Below are 15,619 nucleotides of genomic sequence, written 5' to 3' on the forward strand. Positions count from 1 at the left end.
GTTGGAGCTTTTAATTATTTGATGCATGCACAAGTTTTTGTTGTAAAACTTTTTTTCTGTTTAATTTTACAGCAGTGAAACTGGACGCCAGCTTGTCCACTTGCAATTGAAGGCCACAGTGAGCAGAGCAGCAGGTGTTTCCTATATGACTAATTAGCAGAGATGTCTGGCCTTTTGTTAGTAGAACGTCATGTGGGCCTCACAGTGAAATGTATCTACTTCTGTTTGTTTATTTAGAGACTGAATGTAAAAGTTGAATTTTTCAGTAGCTGGGGGATGTTTATTTGGTTGTCGTCGTTCTTCTGTGGTGTTTTATTTCTTACAGGTTGAGCAAGAACGTGAAAGAAAATGGAAGGTAAAGATTTCCTTATAATTTTAATATCTAGAGGTTCATTTTAAATTTTCATTTGACCAAATTTGAGCTATTATTTTAACAAAATTAACCTGAATTAATAGTGATTTGAGTCTGTTTGAAGATAATATATGCACATTTGTGTCTTGAATTTGTGCACTGCTGCTTCCTGTAGATGGAGGCAAACAACCACATTCATTTGGGAGCGGACAGCAGAGAACTCCCCATCCCAGACCCTTTTTCTATGTTCAGCCACCATCTCAACCTTACTACCTCTACCAGCACTGGCAGATGAACAACCCATACAGTCACTGTGGTTTGCCTGGAGGTATCAAGCGACTTAAAGGATCATATGAACACTGAAAGAGGTTTTTCCTCACTGTAATCGTCCCTCCTGTTCATACTGACTATTAAAAGATCTCTTTCAAATGTGCTTTCAATGTAAGTGATGCATTTAAAAGTCAATCTGAAACTTATATGAGGTTTCAGCAGTCTGAGTTAGTCATATCAAGTGGATATCTGCCACATTAACAGTCTTTTTAGCATCAAATTCCCTCTTTGTGTTTCCTTGGACAGTGTTTCCCTGTTGAGCTGCGGTGGTAGTATAGTAACAAAAAAGAAGGAACTTCAATTGGAAGTTTGATTTTTAGCTTCAGATAAGCTTTTAAATACATTTTTGTACAGAAGACGGACAGTGGATTTTGTTCCCCATCACTTACATTGTAAGTTTATTATGAAGGGATCTTCTAATGGTCAGTATGAACAGGAGGAATGATTACAGCCAAAAAAAACTGTGTTTCTGTATTCATTTGGGCTCCTGACTATTGTTTTAAAAAGACTTGGAAAAACTGTGAACTTATCCTTTTTAAACTTCCTCTTTTTTTGTTGCAATCAATCAGTAGCAGATGCCTGAAATGTCATTTTTCTGTTTATTTCCCAGGTTTTAACTTTAGGCATCCCTGCATGCACCCGTACCTCTACATGCAGTATCCTGGGTTTGTTTACCCACATGCCCCAATTTATCCGATGGATTACAGGCGAATGTTTGAACCTCGCTTCCACACACCTACCTGGAATGAAATGCCTCGCCAGCAGCATCAACCCTCGCAGCCTCACGGGCGTCGAGAGATGGCCTGCTCAGAGGCTCAAACCGACCCCAGCGACGCCATAACCAAGCTCATCGAATGCCTGGATAAAATTAGAGCCAATGAGCTGCAGGGAGCTGAGAGAGAGCTTGACTCGGGTGTTGCGTCCCAAACCTCAGGAATGTTTTCTCCAAGTGAAGAGAAGAAAAGTGAAGAGCAAGGCGCTGCTCACCTCCTGCCTTTGGCGCCTGATGATAGCAGTTTGGAGTCTCCAGCTGTGACCTTCAGTGACTCCACAACAGCTGTATACGATGGCGAGTCAAGCCAAAGGAGCTTAGACGTCCTAAGCCCTCATGGATGCTGGTCAGGAGGTTTGGAAGAGGAGCTGCCTCTCGATAGCTCCTCTGTCCATGAAGAGTGTCCTGACCTTGAGCAGCCGGCAGAAGAGGAACGCTTCCTCCCTCTTGAGAAGGCAGAAGTCACAGATATCCAGTCAGATATCTCTGTGACCAATCAGAGTGTTCCCAAAAGTGATGCTGAAGAGCTCACAAAGCAGAGAGAAGATCCCATCCTGCCTTCAACACAATCATTGTCCTTTTCTTCCAGTCAGCCAGCGCTCAAAGATGCACAAAGTAGTGACAAAGTCTCAAAGACAGAACGTCAGACAGCATCTTTTGAAGAAGCCGATCCAAGCTTTCAGATCCTCAAGCTGCCATTTGAGAGCGTTTTGACATCTGGAGAAACTGGAGCCAGCCGCCTCTCCTCCTCCCCAGCAGCCCCTTACTACTACAACTACCTCCCCATGCAGACCACCCACGAGCGGATGAGTGTTCTCAGTCCATCTCTGGACGAGCTCTCCTCCAGAGATGAGATGTTCTCCACAGATATGGAAGATGTGGACCTCTTCCCCAAACATGTGTACACAGGTCGGAGGCTCGCAGAGGTTGTGAGCGGATCCCCTCAAGCTGCTGGAGAAGTAGAAGAAGCGTGGCTGCCAGGTACGAAGAGGTTCATGTGCGCCTGCTGTGGGAAAAGCTTAGCAAAAGGTGCAGGACGGAGCAAAATCCACAACTCCAAGATGTACAGAGATGAAGCCGCAGACTCTGAGGAGGAGAGCAGATATGGAAGAAGTTGCGAGCAGCCCGTCAGAGTGGTTGTGAGGAAGCATTCAGCACCCAGGAAGAGTCATTCTGTCCCACCGAGACATGCAAAACCTTGGTATAAAAGAAGCCAGTACAAAGATCCCTCAGATCCAGGTGACCAGGAGGAGGGTCACGACCTTTGTAAGCAGGATCCAGCTGACGGCGACATTGGAGAGATGACTAGCAGTGAGCTGCAGTGCAGAACATGCCAGGGTAAGTCTCTTCCAGGAAGTTCGTTCTCTATTTTCTGTTGACTTAATATTTTTTCTATGCTTTTTTTCTGAGCATCTTTTAGTCCACATGTGTAAAATCATGTTTGAAATATGCACTCTTTCATAGACAGACTCTGCAGAGAGGATTTGACCACGTCAGACCAAGGCAGGTGGGGAGATGGTGACGTGATTCCCAGGAGGAGACAAGCAACCCCTCTGCAACGACAAGGTTAAAGGAATAATCCCCAAAATGAAAACTGAGACACCGTTGACTTAGGAAACCCAAACACGCAAGTTTTAGCAGCTTTATCCATAACATTAAAAAGTTTATAGATTTAATCATTTTACATCTGAACAAGTGCCTGTCAAATCTACCCAAACAGCTTTAGCAGGATAATAAGAATTTTGGAGGCACGTGGTCTCAAATTTATTCATGTATCCCTCTTAATTTAGTGAATAGTTGAGATGGAAATCACAATCACATCACAATATAAAAGTCAACTGGCTCTAAAGATCACCTGGTGCAGGACATTGTGGGAGTTAGGGCCATGTCCAGAATGACTCCTCCTTTACTACATACTGCAATCTGTATAATTTGCACCTTTTTGAGTCTAGTATGCAAGTGTCAAATTCGTGGACTATGTAGTGCTTTCAAAAATTCCCACAATTGAGAAAATAGGCATTTTATTTCTATAGCACAAGGAAGATTTAATGTGCTTCACATTAAGAAAACGAATAAAAATGGAACAATGACATGTATATGCAGCATGAATGTAGACAACCAAATACAAGAATCTGACACTTCATACATAATAGAACTAATCATATGCACAGGAAAACAGGGATGTTTTCAGTCTGATTTTAAACACTGTTAATGTTGGAGCACAATCTGGCAGTATTCCAACAGCTGGAACCACAAAAATGGGTGTAAGTGGAGTTTCAGTTTATATGGGGGAGGTAAAATGTTTCCATCGCCTTTGAACTCATAGATATGATTCTGTACCCTTCCTTAAATCTGGTAATTTCTTCTTCTTGTATTGATTGGACAGAGATGAGTATTCAGAGGAAAGTGATGTACCACAGGCAAAGAGATGAGGACAATGACGACGATGAGCCTCCACCATTACACTGGGACAGAGGTTAATGTTTTTCTTCTGTAATACTGTTAACGTTGCACATTTCCTTGGGTGTAATAATTTTTTTTTTGTTTTGCATCTTGTAAGGCTCTACAATGAGAGGAGAACCAAGATGTTAATGTCCCCAGACTGACATTTGGACAAAGTGTGTTGAACTGTAGGTAAATGCACAATACACTCTGCAGGGGATCCATTATTACTTGGTGAAAATATGTTTTAATGTTTCTTTCTTTCTTCCTCAGGTCCCCCCCAAAGGTGTAAATGTTCCAGGATAATGTGTTTGAAAATATTTAGAGCACCAGGTGAAATGCACTGCACAGAAAGCCTCTTTTTGTTAGATAAAAGTAAAAAAAAAAAAATGTATAAAGTTTCTGCAGTGACACTGCCTTGCACTATTCATTATTAATGAATTTCACAAACAGGCAAATGGGCTGAAAGGTTGTGTTGCAGATGATGGTGTGCCACTTATTTGGGGCCAGTCCAATAAAATATTGTCATTATTTAAGCTTTGTGTCAAATCATTTGTTAATAATGCACATTATGCTGGGAGATTTCCACACATTTTACAACCTTTACTCAGCAAACTGGAATATTTACATTGTCCCAGTGTAAATCATGTGCAAATGCATCCAGATTATGTGTTACACTGGTTGAAATCTTCATGCCTATTCCAAAAACTGTGTTGTATGTGCTGCATCTGGACACCATGGAGTAAGATTTTAGTCTAACCTTATTTTACCAATAGGAAACTAGACCTACTAACTTGCAAACCAAGTCATAGTCCACACATGGCACCTTTCTATAAAAGTAGTCTACACAAAAAAACAACACAGCATTGCTCATGATGTACAAAGATTCAATGTGAGAGATGACGCAGTGCAGCCCAGAAAAATACACAATACTCCGTTTTCAACTTTTGAGAGGGCACAGGTTTTGTAGATGTTGCTGAAATGGTCTTGTTTAGTGCCTGCTATTTTGCTGAGCAGATTCTTTTGTTGCAGCATTAGCGTTACCATGCCGACACAGGATGCAGAATGTCATGACACTCAGTCAAAATCTTATAAAAAAGATTTCAAAATAAAACACTTAGAGTCAAAGGAGACAAGCTTTCATAAGTTGTTGGCTTTTCTTAAAAGTAAAGTCAGTGTGACAGTTCCACTTCAGTTTATCAATGTGCAGTACTGTGCAAAAGTTTTAGGCACTAAAAGCTCCAAGAATTCGTGTATTTGTAGATAACAGCTGTGTTTTTATAGAAAGCTCAGGCAGCACTTGTTCATTCAGATTCTGTCTTGTAATTCAGGGAAAGACTTTTTCACCAAGAACATGCTGTCCTTGAGCCAATGTAAGTAGCAGAATGTTCTGTTCATGCAAATAGGAAGAGTAGATATTATGGTTGGAGATATAAAAGATATAAATTAAGACCAGTGGATGTGATGTCAAAAGGTGCACTGATTAAAACACTTCCTGCACCACAGACAGGGAACATCTTTAAATAGGATTTAAAATATCTTGTCAAGCTAGTATCACAGTTTATTCTTCTTGGATAATGCCATCTATAAATACTGCTCCAGGCTACCAAACAATATCTCATCTAACATCATAATTGGCTCTTCAGGGGTCAAACCTCAGACCTGAAAGGAAAAAGGCTTGCAGTTTTACAAAGATACCAAAGTTGGCAAGATGTTCCACTTTGATCCTTGTATCTGTGCTGTAACCTCTGTGTCTCGTTCTCTCATCAAGCCATTAATGCCATCAAGGTGCAGGTCTGTTTTGTTGGAGCCAATCAGCTTCTTACCTCCCCTGTCTGTAGTTTCAGGCCACAGGAAGTCCATTCAAGTCACCAGTCCTACTTTTCCACCTATCTGTGATCTATTGTCTGCCTTTCCTCAGGTGACGTGATGCTCCACATGTGGGAGGGAATCAGTGGGAAACAAACATTTCTCATTGGCTTTAAACGAAAGAGTTTCAACTCTAATTGGACAATCATCACCTGGAACCAAAATCTAACCAATCAGTGTATTATATGACAAGCTAGCCTGCTATCACAAGCTCACACCTTTCGATTTCCAATTTAAATCATACTGTCAAAGCTGTGTTAGTTTGTCAGTGGTAACCTTCTTTTTGCATGTATGTACATTTGTTTAGGACCTGTTTTGTTGTTGGAAAATCTTTAATTTGTCTTGCAACACATTTTCCAACAAAGAAACAAACATTTCAAATAATTCTTTGAACTTGCTTCTTGCCTCTTTCTCAGATATGGAGGCAGCCACGTCTACCTTGCACCACTCTTACGGTCTGGGCCCTCGTGGTCCAAACCCACCGCATGGAGCTCAGGTGGCCCAAGGGCCCCATCAGCCGGATCAAGGGCCTTCAGGAGCTCCACATCCTGAGGAGCAGCACCAGCAGCAGCAGCAGCAGCAGCAGCACCAAAAACCTTTCTTCTACATACAGCCTTTGCAGCCATGCCTGCCCATGCAGAGTCTGCAGTGGCCTGTGCCCATGCCAATGCCTGTGTCCTACAACCCCTACTATGGCTACCCTGGTTTAGGTAAGTGCCAAAAATTCCAAATCTCTTTGTGTCTTTCTGGTTCAACTACCTGAAAAAATGCATTTCTTATGCTGCAAGTAATCTAGAAACCACTTACTGTCATTTGATTTGGTCTTTATGTTTGTACAGAGCAAATTAATGAACCTTTACCATCTGCAGCTTTATTTTTTTGTTCCCTGTGCAAAATCCAAATTGTCTGCCTCTCCTGTCTACTTTTAGAGCTTTATTTCAACTTAATTAGACCATATATTTCTATTTTTTTCATACTTTCATTCCCTGAAAAGTTGTGGCATATTTTATGTCTGGATATGCTCACAATATGCTCACATTTTTAGTTTCTACACATGGTACCTACATTTAGAGTTTCAGGTAGGTGACCAGCACATAGATGTGTACATATCTATATTTTACTATGTTGCTTATATTGTGAATCATAACCATAATATAAGGTGTAAAATGTTCATATTTTCCATTATTGTCTAAAGTGGACAAAAATCACAATTTAGAATCTGTTGTTCTATGTGACATACTATAATTTTTAGCAGCCCTTGTTTTCATTTTGTTCAGACTGCAGCCTATTATATTCTTCAGTTTATTTGAATTCTATTTTACACATGACAAAATTTTATTCAAACATACACAATGGTACGTTGAAATCATCAGTAACATTGTGTTTAATGTCCCCTTTTTAGTAGATTTGTTTTTAAATGTTATCTTTGTATCTTGTTTTGTTCCTGCTGTGGCCCTTTTTTGCATCAGTCATTTTTCTCTTTGGTGTAAAGTTCTGCACAGGCCTACAACTGAGACTCCTACCCTGCCATTTCTAAGACTAGAACCCAAGTGGTACTGCTAAATTTGAGAACCAAAAATATAGCTTCTAAATGAAGCTATATTTTTGCTTTATCTCATCCTCTATTGACTGTTATCTCACCAAGCTAATGCAACATATAGTGTCTTTCCCTCTACCAAACAGGAAGTGTATATCTTCTTGTAACGTATTGATGCAGGTGGTTGACTAAATCAGAGAGAGAATGAGAGCGAGATCTTAATAAACTGATAAATTATCAAACCCAAGCCTGACCCTTCATGCAACAGCTTGACTTGAAACCTGATACCTCGTTGGGACCCATTGAGCTGGGTAGCAGAACTTTATTAAAAAAAAAAAAAAATTCTTCTCATTCAGCTATTTAGTGAGATGTCCTTTTTTGATTTGAAATGAAAACATTGACTGCCTTTTATTACTAATTAATTTCTTTCTTCTGTTGTTAAAGGTTATAGCATGCCAATGATGCCCCACTATCAGCCAAATCCGTACATGGAGCCACCTGGCTTTGTTGTACCCCATACCCACCTCCATTTGATGGATTACAGACGCATGCTCAACCCCCAGTATTACCAGACCATGGCCTACCATGCCCGCAGGTTCCGCTACCAACACAATGCCCCAGCCAGAGAAATGACCAGCTCTGAGGTTCAAACTGAACCACTGTCTGGCACCCAGAGGACAAGCACCCCAGGGCCCAGCAATGTTGACGCCACCAATGTCCTCCCAGTCTGCAACAGCAGCAGCAACACCCCCAGTGTCCCCACCAGTCAGCTGCTCTCACCAGCCTTGGCCTTGCAGAAAGGGGATCATTCTTTGGAGCTCAAGGACATGGTGCCACCTTCTACCACCAGGACGCCACCAAATGGCAGCTTCGTGATTCAGACAGAAGAAGTGAGAATTGAATGCTGCACCACACCGGTGGGACTGCAGGTTCTGCATTCTCATGAGACAGCAGAAGTGTCCCACAGATTTTCCCAAGACATGGTCCAGTGTAGCCCCATCCTCCAGGGCCGCATGCTGCAGGACGATGGCCTATGTCTTCCTGCAGACAAGTCAGAGCAGTCACTCCAAGCTTGTCCTGACATCTTGTTAGTTGGGACACCCAGTGGTGGTGAGAAGCTCCCTGAGCTGGAGGAATCAAGGAACCAGGCAGACCCTGTGACTGTCATTTCGTCGTTGGATTCACAAGTAGCAACTCACGGTGAAGTTGAGGGGACAAGGAGCGAGAAAGATCAGAGTATGACTTCCAAGAATTTTCACTTTAAAGTCGTTCACTTGCCCTTTGACCCCAAGTATCTGGAAGAGCTGCGGAAGATGGAGTCCACTGTCTGGTCAATGGACGAAACTTTGATTCCTTCCCCTGAATCACTGACCCAAAATGGCCTCACAGAGTCTTATAATGAAACACTGGCTGCTGTAGCTGAAGTGCCTTCAGCAGATGCACTCATGTTGAGAAAGGAGGCTCCTACAGAGGAGGTTGTCCCTGTGATTGAGATGCCTCTTCTGGTAGAGGATGAACTGGAGGACATAGTCCCCACTATGGAGGGTCCTGGGGATGAGATGGTGTCTGAAGCTGATATGTGCCTTATGATGGATGTTCCTGTTGAAGAGGAAGCTCCAGAAGCAGAGGTGACTTTTGCACCTAATTTGCTGTTATTAGATAACTCCCCTCTTAAGGCAGATAGAAACCAACATAGACAAGAAACACATATCCAGGATCACCAGGACACCTCATTTGAGTCCTTGCCTGCCTACCTCCCCTCGACCAGCTGGCTGGCTGACTTTGACAATGTCTACTATTGTAGCAAGATGCCACCAACTCCCAAGAAGCAGAACAAACCTCTGAGCAGATGTGGTTTAGATGTGCCTACCAGAAGAAGAAAACTAGACTTAGAGTACAAAGAACAACCTACTGTTCGTAAGCCAAAAGAGAGGTACAAACCCAAAGGCAAGGTGGATCGACGAAGCCTCTCTGACCATGAATGCTGCCTGAGCAGAAATTTCAATGAGAATGTGTTCACCCCCTATGCATCCAAGAGGGAACGACTTTGTGGCAGATGTCTGACAAAGCGTCAGATCTGCACATCTGCCAGTCCAGGACTCAATAGCCGGATCCTAAAAAGAAAAGTTGCTCCCTTCCAACAGTGGAACGACCCCCTTTTACCGACTTGTGAAGCCTGTAAATCTCACTCAAAGAAACAACTGATGAGGAAAGGCTCCAGTTCTGATGTTCGTGGTCCACATCATGGACACGACACTGAGGGAGAATCCTCTGAGAACAGCTCGTGTCACACCAGGCTTGAGTGGAGGGTAGCTGAGGATACCAGGAGGCTCAATGACCTCAAGAGGCCACTGGCCTCCAAGCAGAACTTAGAAAAGTGTCCTGCAGCAACGTACCCAAAGCTGAGGGAAAAGAACTGTGTGTGTAATGAGCCACAGCATCAGCCTGTTGTATGGGAGAGGCTGCGTCACTGTCCCCACGGCAACGCCATCAGAGAAATGGATGAGAACTGCACCATGCCTGTTTCCTCTCAGGACAAATGGAGGAACATGGATCAGATTTACCTGACACACAGGTGGCAAACTGGTAAGCAAATGGTTTCCACCTTTTTATATCAATAATGTTAAATAACTGTTAACATGCTGTGTTGTAACTCTGCATTTCTTGGTAATTATGTAGAGAAGTCATGGAAAGCAGTGATGCCCAACCCTGACGGCTCCAAGAATGAAGCCAGATCACAACACTTGAATAAACACAAGACATCACAACCACAATCACAAGGTTTCCTTTTGGCATCTCACTCTACTCTATTGCACTTTAAAATCAGCTCAACACAAGTCATGTAAATTGAGATGTACGCAGAAAAAAGGATGAAATGCATTACACTAATACTGTATATGCACAAATACATATATAAATAAACAATCAATTCTAGAGAGAAATCAGGATTACCATCTTGATCCAAGTCTTTTTTGTGTTCTTTATACCATTTGATGCCTGTATTTGAATACATATTGGCATATGTTTTCAAATACCTTCATATTCAATGCTATCACTTTTCTGCATTCAACAGTCCCTTCCTTTTTTCTGTGTATTATGACTGACTGACTGAATGGGAAGCCTTTTTCTGCAGTTTCCCATAAATTAAGATTTACAACCTTTTCACTTTGGATTTATCACAGATTAAGAAGTCTGTAGACAGAAGACATATTGTAGTTGTATGGAATGGAAACTTTAGTTTACTCATGTCTGACTTGAGTTATCCAAATCTAAATGTTTACCTGGTAAAGTGTAACTGGAACTGAATGACTTCCTGCTACAAGGAAAATACAGAAAGATAAGTTTGCAAGGTCGTAGAGTTTTCTTGTTGTAATGTAATCAACAATGCTGTTTAAAGAATAGTTATCATAATATTAGAATGTGCATAAATTTTGTGTAATTTGTTCTCTCTACAGGAACTCGTAGAAAAGACACACGATGCTGATTTGCACAAGAGCACAATTCAACAAAGTGGAAAAAAGCACTTTTTAAAAAATGATTGTACACTTAAATTATTTCCACGTAAATTAATTGTATAATAAATCACTATGTTCACTATTTATTAACCTCAAAATAAACACATATTTATTATAGTTCTTGTGTTTATCTTGCTTTAAACTCTTTGTACCTGCATGATGTTTTGGGAGTAAAATTGTGGTTGAGACTGTAGTACTTAATTTGTCCACTAGATGGAACTATTTCTACACTAACTACACAATCCATCAGGTGAGAGAAATGTTGAACTTAGGCTTTTTTGTTATTCATAATGATAGAAGTGTTCAGAAATAATGCATAAATGATAGGAAAATGTAACTTTTCCAGTTTAATTGGATGAACCGAATTTAATTGGAAATTTTACATACAAAAGTCAGTTCAGAATATAGAATAGTTTGGGGGACAGTTAATGAATCCTCATGTCGTCTTTATTTCCTCAAGTGGACACTGCTGCATCTTTCTTTTGACCATTATAACAAACCAATTTCTTCTCTAAAGAGAGCATCTGACAGTTTTCACCTCTGCTTTGCATATAATTCATTAAACATACTGCTGTGATTGTATATTTGCATAAGACCTTTAACTGACTGTCTTACCTAGAATGACTTTCAGTGAGTGGTATGGTGGGTGTCTCTCATCATGTTCAGGTGTATCACTGGTAGTTTCACGGTGGTCGCTGGGAGATCAAACCTGAGACCTTTTGATAACAGGAACTCTACCCTTTAACCTACAACCTCACTGACGAAGTATGGTAGTTTTAATGGTAGCAGAGAGGAATAAAGGGCCACGTCTTGGAGCACTATATGGAATAAAATGTCCTAAAGTGAGGCAGAGATTTTTAGTATGACTTTTGGGCTTTTTTAGTGTGGCTTTCGGGTTATCAATTGATTTCATCAAGACTGAAATATGTCAACAGCGATGGGTTTTAATTGAATTTTGTACATTCATGGTTTCCAGAGGATGTGGTCTACTGACATGGGTGACACCCAGCCATGTCCCAAATCCATACTACACGCTAATCATAAGCAGGTTTTGAGTATGTAGTGTGTTCACATTGCAATGCACAAAGGAAATGGAGGACCTGGTCACAGCTGGACAAAATTAAAAGTAGGCCTTAATAGTGGATGGGGGTGAAACCGAGCACAAAAAATAACTATTGTTGACATTATGAACGTTGCAGTTTATTAGCCTTTACACAGCACATGTATTCATATTCATGTATATACATAGTGCACCAATTCCTGGTAGAAAGCTATAAAAGAATGTAATATATTGATTTCTTGTATACTAACTGGAAAAACCAATATACTACCAGGAAGTAGTACAAATGGAGTTGGGACACAGTGCCTGACTTGTCCACCAGCTTCACCATGACGTTGACATTTGTGGTTTTGATTGAAATTTTTTGATAACTGTTGGATAGATTGCCATCAGATGTTGTTCAAACATTCATGTCCTTCTTAGGATTAGTTGTAATAACTTTAACCATTAGCAAATTATAGCATGCTAACTCACTAAACCAATATGTTAAAAATGACAAACATACCTGCTTGCATCATCATTTTAGCATTGTCCTAGCATTTACCTTAAGTATAGCCTCACAGAGCTGCTAGCATGCCTGTAGACACTGTTTCTATGTCAAAATTAACTAACTAAATAAGTTAAACTTTTCATGTAGCCCCATCATCAGGTAAAAATTAATATTTCCATAAGTCCCATTAGCAAATGTTAGCATGTTAACACACTAAACTAAAAAGTTAAGAAATAACAATTTACCTGCTAAGAGCTGCATCTTAGCCTTTCTTTGATAGTTACCTGTAGGGGGGATGTAGTATTTACTATAATATCTCTGCAGAGGAGAGATGCAAAATTACTAAAAACAGACCATTACAATGACCACAAAGAGACAAAAAAAATGACTACAAAAATATGAAAAACAAGCACAAAGAGACAAAAAATGACCACCAAGAGACAAGAAACAACCATAAAGAGATGACAATTGACCACAAAGACACAGAACAACCACTAAAAGATGAAAAACGAGACACAAAAAGACCTCAAAGAAAAACGAAATGACCACTAAGAGACAACCACAGAGATGAAAATTGACCACAAATAGATGAAAAACCACCACAGAGACAAAATGATCATGAAAAATGATGCTTCGAAAACATATCAGCATTTTAGCATTGTCATGATGAGCATGTTAGCATGCTAACGTTAGCATTTAGCTTAAAGTACAGCCTCTCGGAGCTGTTAGCATGGCTCTTTAGTCTTGTTTCTGATTATATCAGCTACACCATGAAAACACTTGAAAGCATATTGAAATGGATGACTGGTTTGTTTTGTAAAGAAAAATGATGTTTCAGCGCTTTATTGAATTAGTTGTAAAAAAAAAAAAAAAAGAAATACTGTAAGTCGTAGTATTTCTTGTCAAGCTGTGAAGGCGACCATGAACCTTATCTGACCTATTATGTGAATATGTCACTCCCCAAGGGGAAACAATACACAAATGTATTGAAAAAATAATGAATCATGTTGGACCAAACCATTAGAGTTTATGCAGTTTTCAGCAAGCCTTTGAAAACAGGTAATAAAACCAATTTTACTGACATTGCTTTAAATGAATCATGTAATAGCACGTGCAGCAATAATAGCTTTCTTAGCTGGAGGGGAGGTAAATACTAGGATGTAGAGTGTATGTTTCTGTCAGTTGTTTCATGTGACAGAACTGTGGGAGTCTGTGTGTGTGTGTGTGTGTGTGTGTGATTTTCAGGGTCTCGCAACAGGCCAACAACTGCTTATTTTGCCTCAGATTGCTTTGCTTTCTTCTTCTCATCCTCCGTGGAGAGATGTGCACAGAAAGCCTGCACAATGTGCAGTCTTCAAAGAGAGAGAAAGGCCTGCTTTTGTGCATTGTTTGAAACAGAGACAGTGGAAAGCTTTTGCAATTTGAAACAACCCTCTTAAGTGATTTCTGGCTAACAGGGAGCAGAGGTTCTTTGAAGCTAACAATGTGTGGAGAAGGAAGCCAGATGGGAAGAGGGAAGTTGCGGCACTGGAGCGCAACACATGATTTCCCCTCAGATTCGGCAGTTTCAGGGGGTGGAGATGGACAGCCCTGGTTTGGACGGTCTCAGAGCTCATATCTCGCAGACTCCTTCTTTACGCCGCTGTTCCATCTTCATGACGCCTGCATTATGGGTAAATGTGAAAGGCTTCAACGTGATGGGCTCCCAGGGGGATTTACAGTATGAGGTGGTGGCGGCAGAATGTCTTATATGTTGTGTGTATCATATAAATCTGAAGGAGGCACATATGGAATATGTCATACAGAGTGACATAAACAGTCGAGGTGTCAAACATCCTGCAGTGAAGATTTGTCTTTCCAATGCACAAACGCCAAATGTCCTCTTGAGGATAGAAAGATGAAGAAAATCCTCAGAGATAGGGATAGTTTGCAGCTCCGACCCTGACTTTGAGACTTGAGAGTCCTGCTTATGAGCTTTTTTTTTGTAGGAAAATAAAGCCATCAACACAAACAATAAGCACATATTAATGTTGAAAAAAGGACAAATTAGGAATTTGGTCATTTAAGTGGCATTTAAAGTCACAAAAAACACAAGTAATAACTATCTAGACAGAAAACCATGACTGTTTCAACAGCAGAAAGTAGTTCTAATAAAAACAAACTGTTTTTGACCAGGCGTGTAGCTGTTAAGTCTCTCAAATGCCATTATTCAATTTTATTACTGCCACAGTTAAAATTCCATTAAACTCCATTATATTAGGATGGCATGTAATAAATAAATAAAATAAAAAAAACACCTTCGTGACTAGAAACCACAAGGGCAAAGTTAGAAAATGTGTGAACAACTGTGTCCAAAGCTTCAATCACACACGAGTGATTGAAACTCAGCGAGACAGATGTAGCTGTGAAAATTCTCACGTGTGACTGAAGCTTGCACTTAATCCACTTGACCCTGAGGCTACATGTTTTCATCATTTAGCCGCTACAATAAAGCTGTTTTTACTTTTAACAAAGCAGTGTGCCTTCACTTTTTATTTTTGGGAATTCATTCCCCTTTGTTGTGGACATTTAATTGCTTACCTGTGCATCAAGAGCACCTGTTTCATGAATGCATTTATCAGGTGAGAAAATGTGTTTTTGTGATTTGGAGAGAACTAACAGCCTTTTCTCTAGTTCTTTTAAACTCTGCATGTTTTAACTGTAGTTTACCTTGTTTTGTTTGTTGGAGTATTTTTTGAGTTTTCTATTGTTATATTGTCATGTATCTTATTGTTGTACGACATTTTTTTTTACTGTGAAGCAACAAAATTGTAACAAAAATCCTATATCAATACAGTTTTTTAATTATTACCATTAATTTCTTGCAATAAAAAGGTTGCTGTTTTATCCTGGATTATAAAAACAGTAAGAATTTGCAAAAAAGTGACCAGAAAAAGGAAGATGAGATGAAAAAAATGTACGATTTAAATAGATAGACGTACATCGTGTTAATTAGTAAGTCCTGTGCTTCTAGTCTTTATGCTAAGCTAAGCTAAGCTAATAGCTACATCCTTAACACACAGACATGAGAGTTATATGAATGCTCTTGTCTCACTCTCTGAAGGAAACAAATACAAAACATATTTCCCAAAACGTTCAACTATTCCTTTAAGGGTCTAATTTATGGCTCAGGTTGAACTTGGAGGGTAAATGAGACGTCAGTTAAAATGTTTACATGTACGTCTACGTATATATATTTGTCTGTCTGAATTT

The 15,619-nt window shown here is 40.1% G+C and overlaps 2 protein-coding genes across 2 annotated transcripts; both read left to right on the forward strand.

Moving 5' to 3' along the window:
• Nucleotides 1–154: 154 nt before the first annotated feature.
• Nucleotides 155–4,432, forward strand: buc (bucky ball). The gene is made up of 7 exons (XM_044339913.1): nucleotides 155–355; nucleotides 528–680; nucleotides 1,293–2,792; nucleotides 2,919–3,020; nucleotides 3,841–3,930; nucleotides 4,015–4,084; nucleotides 4,170–4,432. Exons 1-6 carry the CDS (start codon nucleotides 349–351, stop codon nucleotides 4,044–4,046), a joined length of 1,884 nt encoding a protein of 627 aa, XP_044195848.1. The 5' UTR covers nucleotides 155–348; the 3' UTR covers nucleotides 4,047–4,084; nucleotides 4,170–4,432.
• A 1,458-nt stretch (nucleotides 4,433–5,890) lies between these two features.
• buc2l (bucky ball 2-like) lies at nucleotides 5,891–10,934 on the forward strand. Its single transcript, XM_044340432.1, has 5 exons — nucleotides 5,891–6,054; nucleotides 6,182–6,475; nucleotides 7,747–9,888; nucleotides 9,982–10,083; nucleotides 10,758–10,934. Exons 2-5 carry the CDS (start codon nucleotides 6,184–6,186, stop codon nucleotides 10,784–10,786), a joined length of 2,565 nt encoding a protein of 854 aa, XP_044196367.1. The 5' UTR covers nucleotides 5,891–6,054; nucleotides 6,182–6,183; the 3' UTR covers nucleotides 10,787–10,934.
• The last annotated feature ends 4,685 nt before the right edge of the window (nucleotides 10,935–15,619 follow it).

The sequence above is a fragment of the Thunnus albacares genome, chromosome 21, assembly GCF_914725855.1.
Source record: "Thunnus albacares chromosome 21, fThuAlb1.1, whole genome shotgun sequence".
Classification (NCBI taxonomy): domain Eukaryota; kingdom Metazoa; phylum Chordata; class Actinopteri; order Scombriformes; family Scombridae; genus Thunnus; species Thunnus albacares.

What these genes read in the sequence shown, in the direction of transcription:
- buc2l (XM_044340432.1), top strand. Translation starts at nt 6,184, where the DNA reads ATGGAGGCAGCCACGTCTACCTTGCACCACTCTTACGGTCTGGGCCCT. An exon ending in CTATGGCTACCCTGGTTTAG is followed by an intron (nt 6,476 to 7,746) that starts GTAAGTGCCAAA and finishes CTGTTGTTAAAG; the next exon opens with GTTATAGCATGCCAATGATG. An exon ending in ATCACAACCACAATCACAAG is followed by an intron (nt 10,084 to 10,757) that starts GTTTCCTTTTGG and finishes TTCTCTCTACAG; the next exon opens with GAACTCGTAGAAAAGACACA.
- buc (XM_044339913.1), top strand. An exon ending in TCACTGTGGTTTGCCTGGAG is followed by an intron (nt 681 to 1,292) that starts GTATCAAGCGAC and finishes TTTATTTCCCAG; the next exon opens with GTTTTAACTTTAGGCATCCC. An exon ending in ACCATTACACTGGGACAGAG is followed by an intron (nt 3,931 to 4,014) that starts GTTAATGTTTTT and finishes GCATCTTGTAAG; the next exon opens with GCTCTACAATGAGAGGAGAA.